Source organism: Pogona vitticeps, chromosome 4, assembly GCF_051106095.1.
Source record: "Pogona vitticeps strain Pit_001003342236 chromosome 4, PviZW2.1, whole genome shotgun sequence".
NCBI lineage: Eukaryota > Metazoa > Chordata > Lepidosauria > Squamata > Agamidae > Pogona > Pogona vitticeps.
The window spans coordinates 55,435,952-55,450,640 of record NC_135786.1 but is presented as its reverse complement, the minus strand read 5'-3'; the positions used below and the strand labels follow the sequence as shown (position 1 = coordinate 55,450,640).

Here is a 14,689-nt window from a genome sequence, read left to right as displayed (position 1 = left end):
TATCCATAGACACCAGTTTCAGTAGTTAAAAACATGATTAATAGAAAGTTCATTTATGACATTCTTGTATTCGATGTGATCTATAAAATGAGGATGTACATCTCTCAGTCAATACTAGGCACTGATTTGTGGAAAAGATTAATTGAGTTTGCCTTCTACCATCAAAACAGCCAGTGACGACTCAAGAAAATAACAGCTGCAGGGACTGAGTCACGATTGTTACCTGAAGTTGATGTGTCTGAGAACAATATGATACATCTTCCACTAAACTGTGTCAGGTTGCAATTTCATATTTGAATGCTCCTTCACTCTATAGCCCAAATCTCTTTGCTCACAGAAAACTAGTGTTTTCTGCAAGGAAAGAAACCTTAAGAAGTTATTTTTCTATGTGACGCAGTTTCTTCTTTAAATTGGTACAGGAAGATATTTACCATGGAATTGGCTGATTATATAATTTTGCTGGAACGGCTGAAAATGACAAGCTTATTACACTCAGTGGAAATTAAGGATGATCAGAGTACACCTGACTTCTGGGTGTAAAGAAAGTCTGCTATTCCCTGTCAGATTTTCATTACGTGTTTATAACAGCATGGTGGTAAAAACGGTACAACATACGTAGATTTAGCCATCCTACAGTTTAAGAAAGGGATGCAGGTATGGCTAGAAAAGGAAGTGTCTGGGGTGCACCTTCCTCATCAACTATGCATGTGCAAACCAACCCATTCCCTTAAATGTTGTGGAATTCTCAATAGATTGTATTTCTAGTGCAATGCCTGAAACCAAGCACAGACCCTTATTGTACCAATTTCCATGAAAACACTGCAGTATTCTATACTGCTTCCTGTTGAGACTACCTTTGTAGTCTCTCTGAAGTAAAAGCAGTTTGAAACCAATCTAAAACTGCAGTTTTTGTTCTGTGTGATAAGATCAGCTATGCAAGAATGGAGGCTGGTGAGTTTGTGGAAAAGCAGTGGTGTTAGTACTACTTTGAGCTAAACATAAGCAAATATTACAGCATATAGGCAAGAATGACTATAATTCACAAATAAAAACATGTTCCTGATTTGGAAAACGTACAATCTAAGCAGTCAGCTGGGGCATCATAATACAAGGAGTGCTTAGTTTGGCACAGATCTAAATATTATTCAGTCTTGACTATACAGCTATAAAAGGAACACAGAGTTTGATGCAAACAGCAGTTGCACCCTGCATGTTGAGCTGCATGAAAAACACATACCGGTATACTATATGTGGAATTATGATACTGTAGCTTTCTTTCCTACTAATTAGGGCTGCTGTTCCAACTACCCCACAATTCCAAAAAAGCATTAAAGCACAAGTAGACTAGATATAAACAGCTTATTTAGAAACCTTTTATTGGCTGGATAGTGTACACAGTACTTACAGCTGTTATCTATTAAAGACAAAATACACTTCAAAATGCAGCATAAAAAATTATAAACTTTTGAACTATATACAAAGTTTGCCTTACAATTTCACAAATATCAACACCCCTATCCCCTTCCTTCACAACCCAAGGAGGTTTTACATGCAGAATATTTGAAAAGATGTAGCATCGTTTAGAAGTTGCTACTCCACCCTTAAGTATCAAACTGCTTTAAATGAACTCAGTGTTCCAGTGCTTTTTATATCAATAGAAAAATTTACACTCTTCTCAAATCCACTGTAGCCTTATCCTCATACCTATCCCTAGATCTATCCTCAGTTAAAAATATTCTTTTCCTTTCCAATGAAGAGTGTGTATTTCCTATTCTGCTTTATTTTTTTATTTGGGAGCAGAATACTTCACAACGTGTTGCAGTTTGAGACTCTCAATATTAACAAATATTTTGAAGTAATTTTGACGCACACACATGAAGTCTAAGCCACTGGCATATTATATCCTATCAGGCCATTTTACACCATTACAGAAAAAACTAACTACAGGAATTCTCTAAAGACCAAAAATTAAATAGATGTCTGTATCTTCTACATATAGATATCACAAAGATATATATTTTTTAATATGGGAAAAGGAAATAATGGCTAGATCTCTTTAAATTGCAAATGTCTTATGGTTTTACAAGCACAAAGAATTAAGAGAACTTGATCCCCTCAGCATCCAGTTTGCAGTGCTAAAACTGAAAACTGAAAGGCTAAACTCACACACACAAACTTTAATTCAAACTATACAGCATTTCCCCCTCATCATGCCTACTGCTATTCTGACTGTACCAATGCTTTTGATATTTACAACAATGCTGAAAAACTATACTCCTCTCCACAAGTCACTGTTCTTGTCCTAATGCCATCATGTAAACCCTAGGTTAAATACTTATCATGAAGATCAGTGAGCAGAAATAAGAGAAGACACTGGTTGAAATCCTGTTGCACTGTTATGCAAAAGGTGCAACTTTGGGACACCAACTGTCATAAGTCAGGTAATCACTGTAGGTGTTATCTGCTGCATATTGAGTTGTGCAGCTCTGCATGCAGGAGACATTGCCCATGCAGATTTCTTAAAGTATGGTAATTCACCTCTGAAAAATACACCATTGCAATAGCGCAAGAGGATTTCAGCCTCAGAAACACCCAGTTGAAAAATGCAATGGAGATTATCAAAGGAATCCAGGATTCTGAAGATGCAGATGAGTGAACAGAAAGGCTATTGCTTTCTTTTTAAAAAAACCAACATACAAAGTACAGACCATTTGTATATAGGCTTAAAGATAATGTGTAGCTGCTACAAAATGATATATATTTTTCCTTCCAATGGCTCAAGTTTGAGGACTAGAACTCTTAAAATACTGCACCTCTGAATTTCACACACGGTCATTTTCATCAAATGCCTTCCAAGACTGTTGTACATCAGCTGAACTTTTTGATTTATACCATTAATTTTCTCTTACAAGCCCTGCTTTTTGAACTGATTTAAATAAGGAAACAGAAGGCTTTCCCCAAGCCATGGCAAGATCAAGGGAGGAATTATTTCTGCTTCTTCCACTGGAAACAACTATCACACAACAAATGTTCTGAAGCTACAAAACCTCTTTTCAAAATTCAATGGTCAATATTCAGGCACCTTCCTCTCTATGCACCTCTCCCCTCTGTTATGGTTTTCAACATCGTCAAATGATGGGCATGCGGTAATCCTTCCACTCTCCTGCTTACTAAATGAAGTGTGGAATAAAATGAAAACTGAAACTCATATAATTACTTTTATGAGTAATGCACAGGTAGAAAAGCAGCAAAGTGATACTTGCCATAAAACATCTCAGGTCTAACTTCCAATTCTGAACTACTGAGGTAGGCTGCAAAAATAATGCTTTGTTCTACCTTTTTTATCAACCAAACAAAACTGGAGACAAAGGGTGGGGGGGCAGGGCTTCACAATGACAGTCACAGAACTGTTAAGTGATAGATTCACAAAGATCACTACACATAAAGGCTTAAAGGACTCTCCACGTGTTAATTTTCATGTACAAAGTTGTCCACATGTTAATTTTCATGTACAAAGTTGTCTGAGTCACAGCAGAATATAACAATTTACCGTCTGGTTAAGGCAATTACGTGAGTGTTACAACTGGACTAACATTCACAGCACTGCATCTAATCCTCAGATCTTGGAGAAACAATGCCAAGGATAGGAAATGTGTGTATATTTGGGAATAATCACATCCTGAATCTATGATCTTGCATGAAGAGGAAATCAGCAAACTTTACAGAACGAAGCAACATTTCAGCTGCTACATACATTGCGAGTCTCAACACCAGCCCATTCTCCCCATCAATGGCCATATTCTGTGCCATTATGAAATCTCCTTGCTATTCTACAGCGCATGCATGCATCACTTCGTGTCTTACAGCTTTCCCAAAACTCTGGAGAGAGTACAAGATTTTTTCCAAACAAGCCAGTCTTTCAGAAGGAAGTGCAGCATCTTGTAGAATTTTAGGTGCTTCTGCAGTGGATAATTGTGCTGCCAAAAATATGAAAACTGAAGCTGTGTGGTACATTTGAAACCAAAAAAACTACACTGAGAAAACAAAACCATGTCAGTCCTGACTGCTTCAAATGTCTGCATTCCTGGGTGGTTCAAGAGTCATAGCTTCCAAAACAACATGTCAGTTATTGCTGAAGCAATGGCCATTTTCAAGCTGAGCCACAATTACTGTCCAGGATGTTCAAAGTCTTCTGAGCCAGACTTTTCAGCTCCTTAGTCTGGCTTAGGTAGGAAAATAACAAAAATCCACAGTTGTTTCTGTTTACTGAGAGCATTGCAGTTAAAATCACAGAATGAATTACTCACTGAGAGTGTAGTATTTGTTCTAAAAAAGAGAACAGGCTGAACATATGGCAAAGTATCTGTCCAGGTGCTTTGCTCTTTAGTTGGCTGTTAGGATACTCTGATCATCTGTGTCATTGCTTCTTCGTTTGCCTGGCTAGGATCCTGTGTAGGGGAAAAGAAGTCTCATTATCCACAAACTCTAAATACAAACAATGGCCATTGACCCACCAAACATTAATTCTATCTGTGGCATTTACCAGCTATCCTGAAAGCCACCTCCCAGCTAGTTTTTGAAGAAGCAGCCATCTTAGTTTCTGTTAGCATGTCAGGCAGAATTAAAAGAAACATAAAAAATAAAGAAGACACAAGTGTTGTGATACCTAAAGGGCTTAGTGTTGTATCTTAATGTGAACTTTAGTGGACACGTCCACTTCTGACTTGTCCAAGAAAGCTCAGAGTAACGTACAACAATTAGTCTTTAAGGTGTCACAATGTTTTTCACCTGCCAGCTATTTTCCACTACTGCTTAACTATGATCTTGGTGCAGGAAAGAGATGATCGTGAAACAGCGATCTTGATCAAGAGTGCTGTGGGTGGAAGTGCTTGAATTTTGCCTCTTCCATGGTGATCTTGAGAAAGATGATAGGAGGAGAAAAACGATAACCTTGTTCAAGGTTCTGGGAGTGGGGTGGGCAGATATGCCGACTCCTTTCTGAGGTGACCCCATCTCTATGTTCATTGTGTTCCACCTAAACGAATAACAGCTGTGTTGGGATTCTGGAAGGAACTTGATTTCTGCCTACTAAGGGGTATGCCCATCCCACCCCCTACTAGAGGTAGCCTGTGAAAGTAGGATTGCATCAAGTGCACTGGCATGATTCTGGAAACATTACTGGTCCTTCCCTGTACAGGAAAAGGCAGTTTAAACTAATCCACCCATGTGTGCCAAGATGTGGGTGTATGTGAAGAATGCTTGTGCATACATCTGTGTCTGCACATCCAGTTCATGTGTCCATGCATAAAATTCTCAAATCACTGGCAAATGCTGCAGTGGTTTAGGAACTGTACACATGGACACATTAACTGGACATGTTCATGTCCAGGGGAAAAGGTATGCTCACCCCTGTGTGCTAGAATTAAAGCTCCTGTGTGCTTCACAGAAGCATCCTCATAATGTGAAGGTATTGTGTTATAATTCCTATTTGGAATAGCAAGACTCAAGATAATTTCTAACATCTGCCAGTAAGCTTAGAATAACAGAGTCTGCTAATGACCAAAAGAGCAATGGAAAAACTTAAAATAACCCCCAAAGTTTCTTTTGCTTTGCTATTCCCGGTTAGTAGTCCTTGCACTTATGTGGTCAATGATGTCATACATGGAGGAGCATTATTGGACATGATCTGCAGAAGTTTATTCTTTAGATTTCAGCAAACAAGGCTACACCTTCCAGTGGGCAGTTCTAGCTTGCCTCTGAACTGTGGAACAGAGGGGAGATTAAATGAAGATTTTGCTGAGAAAAAAGAAAGTTTGATTGTGTAATGTAAGATGGCATCTACCAGGTCTGCAAGTTTAGAATAGCAAGAGGGGAAGGGCAGATGTTTTGAGTTTATTTTCAGCTGACTTTGTCGTAAATTGACAGCTTATTTTTAGAAACACCAGTTAAAACTCAAAACAAAAATTAAAAAGGAAATTTCACTGACCTGCATATCTTTTTCTTTTGGTGAAAAAAAACGTCCACCTTCTCCTCGCTTTCTTGCCATGGCATGTCGGTGTCGGGACTCATGTAGATATTTCTGTAGATGAGAAAAGTACATTAGGATCTGCAAGGTGAGGTGGGGAAGAAGAGCTAGAGAAAGGGAGGGTGGAGACAGGAGAGAAGTGGTGGAAATGAAAAGAAAACAAAGGGTTGTTTTGCTGATTTGTACTTTTGGCTCTGTCCAACATTGGCTTAACTATCTCCTGCCACTGGCAGATGGCCCTCAAGAGAATACTGGTGAAGCAATGCTGAAGCAATTGCTTTTTCCTTTAACAGGAAAAAGTCTGCTCAACTGAGCATTACTTCCTTGAGTTACTTTTTGTGCCACTGATAACATCCAAATCTCTATAATGAAAATTCATAATGCCTACAACTATATTTGTCTTTGAGGATTTGATCACAGTCACCTTGGAACTGAATCAGATCACCCTCTGTCTTTTCAGTTGAGCTTGTTACTAGTTAGTGCATGGTATGACACTTTAAAGATACATCATGTTCCCTTCTGTATATCTCAGGAAATTCACCTCTTTTTCTGACTGCAAGCTTAGGCTTTCCAGACCAATTGTTTATTCCTGCATTCTATGGAAGGCTCGAATTTCTGTTACAACAGGAATAAAAGAAATTCCAAGGATACATCACAAGCATACATCACATTCTCTCTACAGGGAACAGTAGATTACAAACCCACCCTCCTCTCTTTAGGAATCTTTCCTTCTGCTTCCAGCTTGGCTCTTGCTTGTCTCCTCTTCAGAATCCGATGGTACTGTTTAGCATTCACATATAAGGGTTCCTCTTCAAGCATCTCAGCTCCAGGCAAAGGTATCCTTTGGATAGCTGGCACTGATCCAGCACCAGGGACCATCTGTATTAAAGCAAAGAAGAACCTTGATTAAATTAAGGTATCTCTCAGAAGAAAGAGTACACAAAATATAAAATATAGAATTTGTAAATATAATAGGGCTGGGTTTTTTCAAAGCAAAAGAATTCCTAGCAAAAAAATTACTAAAGCTATGCATTCTTCAATTAACATAACAGAATTTGGCATAAAAGCAAATGGCAGTTCTAGCATTCACAAAATTTAAAGCATACATTGGTTTTTTTGCAAAGATCAGGGATATCACTGTAAACACAGATCACTAACTGCATTATCTATGAGAAAACGAAACTGACCAAGAAAAACCCAGCAGGATTAAAGGAATATTAGAAAAAATTTAATACACACCATGACCATCCCACCAGAATTAACCACATTTCCAGCAACAGGCAGCGTCACCGTTACAGTTCCTTGTCCACTGCTGGTTGTGTTGGTGTTGGCGCCAGTCTGAACTATCTGTGCTCCAGCCAAGCTGGCTGCTGGGATGGTGATCATGCCTGTAACAGGGACTGTAACTTTAAAAAACAAAAACAAAAACGAACACGTACACAGAAAATGAAGGGAACATAATTAGTCCCACTTCAGCATCTACCCACTCTGCCCTGAAATATGCTATAGCCTTTTCGAAAAGAGATTTTTGGAAAACTCTCTACAGAAAATGCCACAGCCATATTAAAGAGGCACACCCCAAACAGGGCCAAATCAGCAGAGACTTCAAGATTTTGCCAATTGTTTTGTAGGTAAGGCAGCATGAAAGAGCAATATTACAACTCAAGGCAAAAATTGTAGTTTCCTTTCTAGTAGCTGCAGACAATTTAAAAAAAACCACATTTAGCAGCTTACGTCTTAGTGAAGTGTAGAACACAAGAATAATTTACATCCAGATATGCATATGTTTCACTTTTAAACTGCAGCCTAAAATTTGTAATATTCTTGCATTCTGTGACTCTCAGCTTTTAGAACCTTTCAGCCTTCCTTTCAAGAAGGATTTTGAACCCCACATGGCTCTAGATAAATGTGAGAACATGCAAGAAGCTATGGTGGGAAAAACCAGAAGCACCCCCTTGTGGTTGACAGTGTGCATTAAATGGCTGTTTCCAGGTCTCCAAAATTATCCAAAATGAAGTGTTAATCAAAAAAGTCAACATGCAAATAACTGGACATTACTGAATCTAACTTTCTCTTTCTCTCCAGACTGTTAGTGTCTTTAAAAACACATATTTTTCTAAAAAATTAAAAGGGCACATAAAAGTGGCCAAAGATTACATCCAAGTTTGTTCATTAATCCTTGCTGTGTGACATGTACTTCAATCTCCACTACATAAAATTCTGCCACTGATTGTATTTTGTAAATGGTATTTCCAACAGCCATTATTTCACCAATATCACTGCAGTCTATGAAGCATATTTCTTCTGGGCTACATGTGATAATTTATCACACATCCCTTACTGCTTAACACAGTTCTTTAGGTTTTAGTGAAATCTCAGAACATGCAGTTCTCAGTATGAAAAATAAATGTGGTGGTATTTCATTAAACCTGACACTCTGAATTTCATGTAGGAAATCACAATATAGCCACCATAGGATAAACACTAGATACTCATTAATAATGGCACCAACACCATCATCACTAAACAAACGTGCTATAAACATGTATCACAGCACCAAGAATCTCTAATTCTAACAAAACAGGATTACATATACTCAACATTAATCTCAATGCCATACTCTGTCACTGTAAAGGCTCAATGCACACACACACACACACACACACACACACACACACACACACAAGTATATTCCTTTGCAAATCGTCAATATTATCTTAGAAAATGCAACAAGAGCCAGTGGCAAGGAAAATCCATACCTTGTTGAAGAATTGTTCCATCAGCATTCACTGGTTGATAGACAATGGTCTGGCCCTCTGCAGTCTGGGCTACTTGCTGCCCCTGAACTGCAATTTGTGGCTGGGTCTGCAAATACATAAAATGAAATATTCAGCAATACTACTGATCTATTATATTTGGGTTTCTTAAATGCACATCTGTGCTAAAACCCGCCCAACAGTACATTTACTTTCATTTTGGCCCCTTATCGTCCCCCGAATATTTCCTCCCTTCCTTCATACACTACCTGTGTTTGGCCAGCAGTAACTGCAGTCTGGGGTTGCTGGATGATGATTTGTTGTGTCTGCCCCTGCTGACCTTGGACTTGTACAGCTTGACCACCCTGAATCTGAATCTGACCTGGCTGGACCAACTGTATCTGTGGAAAGATGAATTGGGGGTTATGTTAAAATCCAACATATCTATTTTATACCTAATCTTTGCATCATCTAATTATGCTGAGAATTTACAAGTAAGACCATATCTAAAAAGTGGCACTTCATCATTGACAAAGACTAAAGAGAAGACCAAAGGGAGGTTTGTCTTTCCTTCCACTTTTCATCATTTATTTTAGTCTGAATGGGTGGAATATAAAAAAGAGCACTTTCTGCCCCAGTCCTAAATAACATGCATAAAATGTGCAATATCATACAGTATTTCTCACAGTAAGAATGTAGTAGGATAATTTTGATTTCTTCTTGAGAACCATTTGTCCCTTCCTTATTATAGAATTGGGGGAAAATTGAGCATTATATTATCCCATCACGGGGATAGGAGTAAGACAAAAAGAACTCACAGCTGAGTCAAAAACAATTTTTATCTGCTTGCTCTACTAGGAGCAAAGTCCTATAGGGCAAAGTGGTGGCTGACAACCTCCCTACAAATATCCCATACTACTTCTGAATAGCCAATGATCGGGATAAAAAAACAGGATGGCTCCCTCTGTTATGTCCTTCCTGCAACCTTCCCTGGGAAAGTAGGCTAGTCACTCCTGGCTTATACATTAATATCTACAGTTCATGAATTTCTGGCATATTGACCTGCTGAAGCCCTTGTGATCCTGAAACTGGGACTTGCATAATGGTTTGACCTTGACTCCCAGGTACAGCCTGTACCATAATTGGCTGGCCTGTTGATGTGATAAGCTGGCCTCCACTCACTTGGACCATCAGAGGCTGGCCCTGGACCTAAAGAATAAAAAGTAGGAGAACCACAATGAAATAGATGTCTGTTAAGTCACCAGAACGAGGAATCAAGAATGACTAATTCAGTCACTGTGCAGAAAGGCAAAATGGAGCAGCAAAGGCATTGTTTCATGCATTCTCACAGGCAAGAACTTGCAGTAACAACTTAACAATGTGAAGTCTAAGAGAAAGAAAAAAAATACTAATAACTACACTGATCACATACATATCTCAAAATATACATATCTCAAAATCCACATTCTGCTTTTATATTTTACTAGCTCAATAACTATATTGATATTAACAGATGTTGCACAAAAGCTTTTACAAGCTAAGCCCATTTCACTGTTTTCAGCAGGAATTCAGCATTCTTCATAATGAAATTCTATCCTCGGCTACGATAGTAAGAAGGAAGGAAAGGGAGAGCTTCACAAAACAAAGCAAAAAGGAATATTTTAACCTCTCTTCTTTACTTTGAGAAAAGGAAAGCAGCAATGAAAGACGGCATCTAGAATCTTTGCATCAGGGAACTCAGATGACAATGGTGATGAGATGTAAAGGAAAAAGCTAACCAGTCCATTCTGTTCTTTATTCCAGGTACATTTCAGCTCATCAGTTTCCATGCAAAGCAGGGCAGAGACACAGGGCAGAATAGAAGGAAAATAACTTTTTACGACTTTTTGCTGAGATAGGTTGACTGGGAGGTGGAAAGAACACTATCTTTAAACCTCAACTAAGTGCAATATTTGCTGGAAGACCCTGTGCTACCAGGAAGCAGCAGAATGAAGAAGGAAGCTATTTAACTGAGTAACACTAGCAATGTGCTCTGAACCCTCATTTGCTTTGTTAACTGCAAATCTGTCAAAATGCACTTACTAAACAATCAAATATTTTCCAAAGTGCTTAGAAGTACAGACAGAAGAGATGAAGATGAACACAATGTAAAAATCTAAGCTAAATCAATACACTGCAAGCAAGCAATTTCATTAAAAAAACAAAGTTTGGCAAGGAAAAAAAAGGTAAAGTAAGCCAAAAACAGCCAACATACAAACTTTTCCTGATACGAAGAGATGAAGGTTAATGTACCTCATGACAGCCACTATTTGATGGGGGTGAAGTGGGGTAAAATGTTCTTGAATGACCTGGCACAACTTATCTAAATAGATGCTGTTCACAACTTAAATTCATCATTTCACAAGAATGCAAATTGGGGTCTGAAATATTTCCACGCAACACATTTTGTATTTTTAAGTTTTAATTTATAAATTAATTTATAAATTATCCTGATGGCTGCTCAGGCATGATTATGAAATAACCCTTATCTTTTCCTCCCTAAACAGAAAGAAACGCATTATCCTTCAAACATTTATTATAGTTGTATTGATTTTCTTGCAAAGTTAGAGGATTTTTTTTTGCTTTACATTATATTGTTTTATTGTATTGTGTAAATCGCTGAGATGAGCCTGGGTTGCCAGATGGGTGGTATAGAAATTAAGTAAATAAATAAATATAAAATAAACAAACATAGGCCATAATGAATAGCTCACAAGTCTATAGCTTTCTTCTCCTCATACCCTTCTTGATTATTTATCTTCATGTTTGCAGTAAGAGAATGCTTTCTGCAACTGGGTTTGTGGCATGCATTTTTAACTGGGAGACCAGCTCCTTTGTTATTGTAAATTTGACTGTTATCCATCTACAATTAAATCTGCCTCTCTATTTTCTCTTCCGACTTCAAGCCCTCAAACACAGTATCGGACATGAGGTGATGGGGTGATTCATGCAGTGCTCACGCAAATACGACAGATAGATCACCACTACCTGGAGGGTCTGGACTTGCTGGCCTGAGGCAGATGCCACCTGAGCCTCAGTCTGCAACTGGACAGCAGTGACACCGCCCTGCTGCTGGGAACAGGAATAGGAAGAGCTTGAAAGTTTGTAGGAGGAAAGGAAGAGCTCAAGATAAGAAACATCTTTACTGCTGTGAGGACAGTGGGCCCTATGAAAGGGAACTATCTGGTCCGCAAGTAATAAGCCCACCAATGGTTGGTCTGAGAAATAGTTACAGAAAAAGAAAATAGTATACTGTTGTTGATATCTGGAAACTACTGAAATCTCTTAATCATAATTTTTGGGTTACATGAGGAAAACAACAAAAATATACCAGTGAATAGAAACATCTGAACAATTAAAGAACAAATGTGAATGTGCTGTAAATACAAGGTTTACAAAATGTTATTAGGTCTTTGATCAGCAATATAAACTAATACAAGAAAACATGGATGAAGGAAAACAACAGGAAATAAATTAACACCTCTTACCTACATCAGTTTGTGCTCTTAGCCACTACATTACTATGTTATAAGATTTGACCTTTATACTTCTTCACAAAAAGAACCGTTAAGAATGTCGAGGCATAATTAGTACCTCTTCTGAATAAATTACTGAAACACCAACAGGATAAATGGCTGAAATGTTACTAAAATTGCAGCAAAAAAAATCAGGAACATTACTTAGCCTGCATAATTCAGCTAAACATTTTTTTAGTATGAAGGAATTTCAAGATATTTCTTCTCCCCAATGACTACTATGCAACTTCATATTGGCTTAGATACTGCTGAAGAGAATGAGAAAAAAAGAATGGGCAATTACAATCTGTAAAAATACAAGATATTCTATCAGTAGAAATTATGTGTTTTTAAAATGTAAAAAATATATCTTGAGTTTCTAAAAAATTATGCATTGAAAGGATCTCTGAATCAAATCATAATCAATAAAGAATTTGTCTAGTTTCTTGGCTTTAAAACTGAAGTTATAAATCAATGGCTCGAATTTGTCATCTCAAGCAATTTACTATACCTGTTGCTGAATTTGTCCAGCTTGCACAACTATTTGTTCCGTTGAGCTGTTGCTATTTGCTGTATACTGCTCCATAGTGTTCAAATGCTATTATCCAATCTTCAACTGGAAACCTTAAAAGAAAAGAGGATATTAGTTTCATCATCAATTACAGTATTGTGACTGGAATTAATTTATAGTTGCTGAAAAACCCCACTACCTTAAGAGTCTCTCTCTTTTCTTTCAAGAGTTACATAATTAAGAAATATTTAGTATATCTAAAAAATACGTTTTGAAAATCCTGTATACTAAGCAACATAAATAGTAAACGTATCTGTGCTAAGGGTATTCTAGAAATGCAGGCTGATCTTTCTTAAATTGAGAAGTACATTTTTTTGGTTAAATGGACCCAGAGATTGAAAGATCTCATTTTTTTTTTTATTTTGGATATACAGATGTTTACTGGGAGAAGCACTGTATACAATTAGAAGAAGACTGTAGAAAAGGATACACAAGGAATGCATTTGCACAAATTAAAAAGAATCGAGTACTGTTCATGGCTTGCAAAGATATCAAGGATAAGTAAGGGAAAGAATTGTCCAGCCAACAAGCTGTCAAGAACAGATGGCAAGAATATGCAGCATAACTGTATGCAACCAACAATGAGGGGCAACATCAAACCAAGGAGGGGAAGGAAATAGAACCAGAATCAGCTATACTTGATGATGAGGTCATGTGGGCAGTGAAACAACTGCCAAATAACAAAGTTCCAGAGGTTGATAACATCTCTGTAGAATTACTGATGGCAGTACCAACATCAACTATTAAGAGTGTTGTGTCAAAACATTTGGGAAACCAACATATGGCCACAATCACACTGGAAACAATCAGTGTTTATTCCATTACCAAAAGAGGGGGATTCAAAGGATTGTTCTAACTACCGCACAATTACTCTCATCTCTCATGCTACCGGTAGTAGATTTTACTAAAAATTTTACAACAATGCCTGGCACCAAACAATGAAAGGGAACTACCAGATGTCCAAGCTGGTTTCCGTCAGGGTTGTGGTACTCATGATCACATTGCAAATGTTCGATGGATAATGGAAAACTGTTATAAACATAAAAAAAAACATATACATGTGCTTCATCAATTATAAGAAAACTTTCAAATATGTTGACCATCACAAACTATGGAGAGCCCTAGAAGACCTTAGGATGCCACTACATTTGGTGAAGTTGGTGAAATTACTGTATGAAAATCAGGAAGCCACTGTACGAACTCAATATGGAGACACTGACTGGTTTAAGATTGAGAAAGGTGTGCAGCAAGGTTGCATCTTGTGACCTTTCTTACTCACCTTGCATGCTGAAGTGATAATCAGAATGCTGGAGTTAGAAGAACCAAAAATTAGGGTACAAATTGGTAGAAGAAACATCAATAATCTTCGATATGCAGACGATACAACTCACCTCTCAGAAACCCAAGAAGGTCTAAAGTACCTGATCATGAAACTCAAAGAAGAAAGTGACATGTTTGGCCTCTTTTTGAATACAGTGGTGCCTCGCTTAACGAGTGCCCCATTTAACAAAAAAATCGCATAGCGATGGCTTTGTTGCCATCGCTTTTGCGATCGCACAACGATCTTGCCTATGGGGAGGTGTCCGAGAACGGGCTGGGTAGGTGGCGCGGGGAGGCTTCAAGCATCGGGGACAGGCTGGGGGGTGAATCGGGGAGCTTGAAGCCTCTCCGCGCTGCTTACCCAGGCCGTTCCCGGACTTCTGGAAGTCCGGGAACGGCCTGGGTAAGCAGCGCGGAGAGGCTTCAAGCTTCCTGATTCACCCCCCAGCCTGTCCCCGGAGCT

The 14,689-nt window shown here is 38.2% G+C and overlaps 1 protein-coding gene across 9 annotated transcripts in view; it reads right to left on the bottom strand.

Moving 5' to 3' along the window:
* Nucleotides 1-1,351: 1,351 nt before the first annotated feature.
* The window catches only part of NFYA (nuclear transcription factor Y subunit alpha), a 19,359-nt gene continuing 6,021 nt past the window's right edge, over nucleotides 1,352-14,689 (bottom strand). For 2 of the 9 annotated variants that reach the window (XM_020795609.3, XM_020795618.3), the window contains exons 2-10: nucleotides 12,847-12,959; nucleotides 11,806-11,892; nucleotides 9,844-9,990; nucleotides 9,051-9,182; nucleotides 8,785-8,890; nucleotides 7,265-7,431; nucleotides 6,731-6,904; nucleotides 5,987-6,079; nucleotides 1,352-4,448 (exon numbers count right to left, since the gene is read on the bottom strand). In XM_020795609.3, coding sequence (XP_020651268.2) covers nucleotides 4,395-4,448; nucleotides 5,987-6,079; nucleotides 6,731-6,904; nucleotides 7,265-7,431; nucleotides 8,785-8,890; nucleotides 9,051-9,182; nucleotides 9,844-9,990; nucleotides 11,806-11,892; nucleotides 12,847-12,921 — 1,035 coding nt within the window. In that variant the 5' untranslated portion in view covers nucleotides 12,922-12,959 and the 3' untranslated portion in view covers nucleotides 1,352-4,394. The remainder of the gene's footprint in view (nucleotides 4,449-5,986; nucleotides 6,080-6,730; nucleotides 6,905-7,264; nucleotides 7,432-8,784; nucleotides 8,891-9,050; nucleotides 9,183-9,843; nucleotides 9,991-11,805; nucleotides 11,893-12,846; nucleotides 12,960-14,689) is intronic. The other 7 variants (XM_020795644.3, XM_020795627.3, XM_078392727.1 and 4 more) reach the window with 7 other exon arrangements.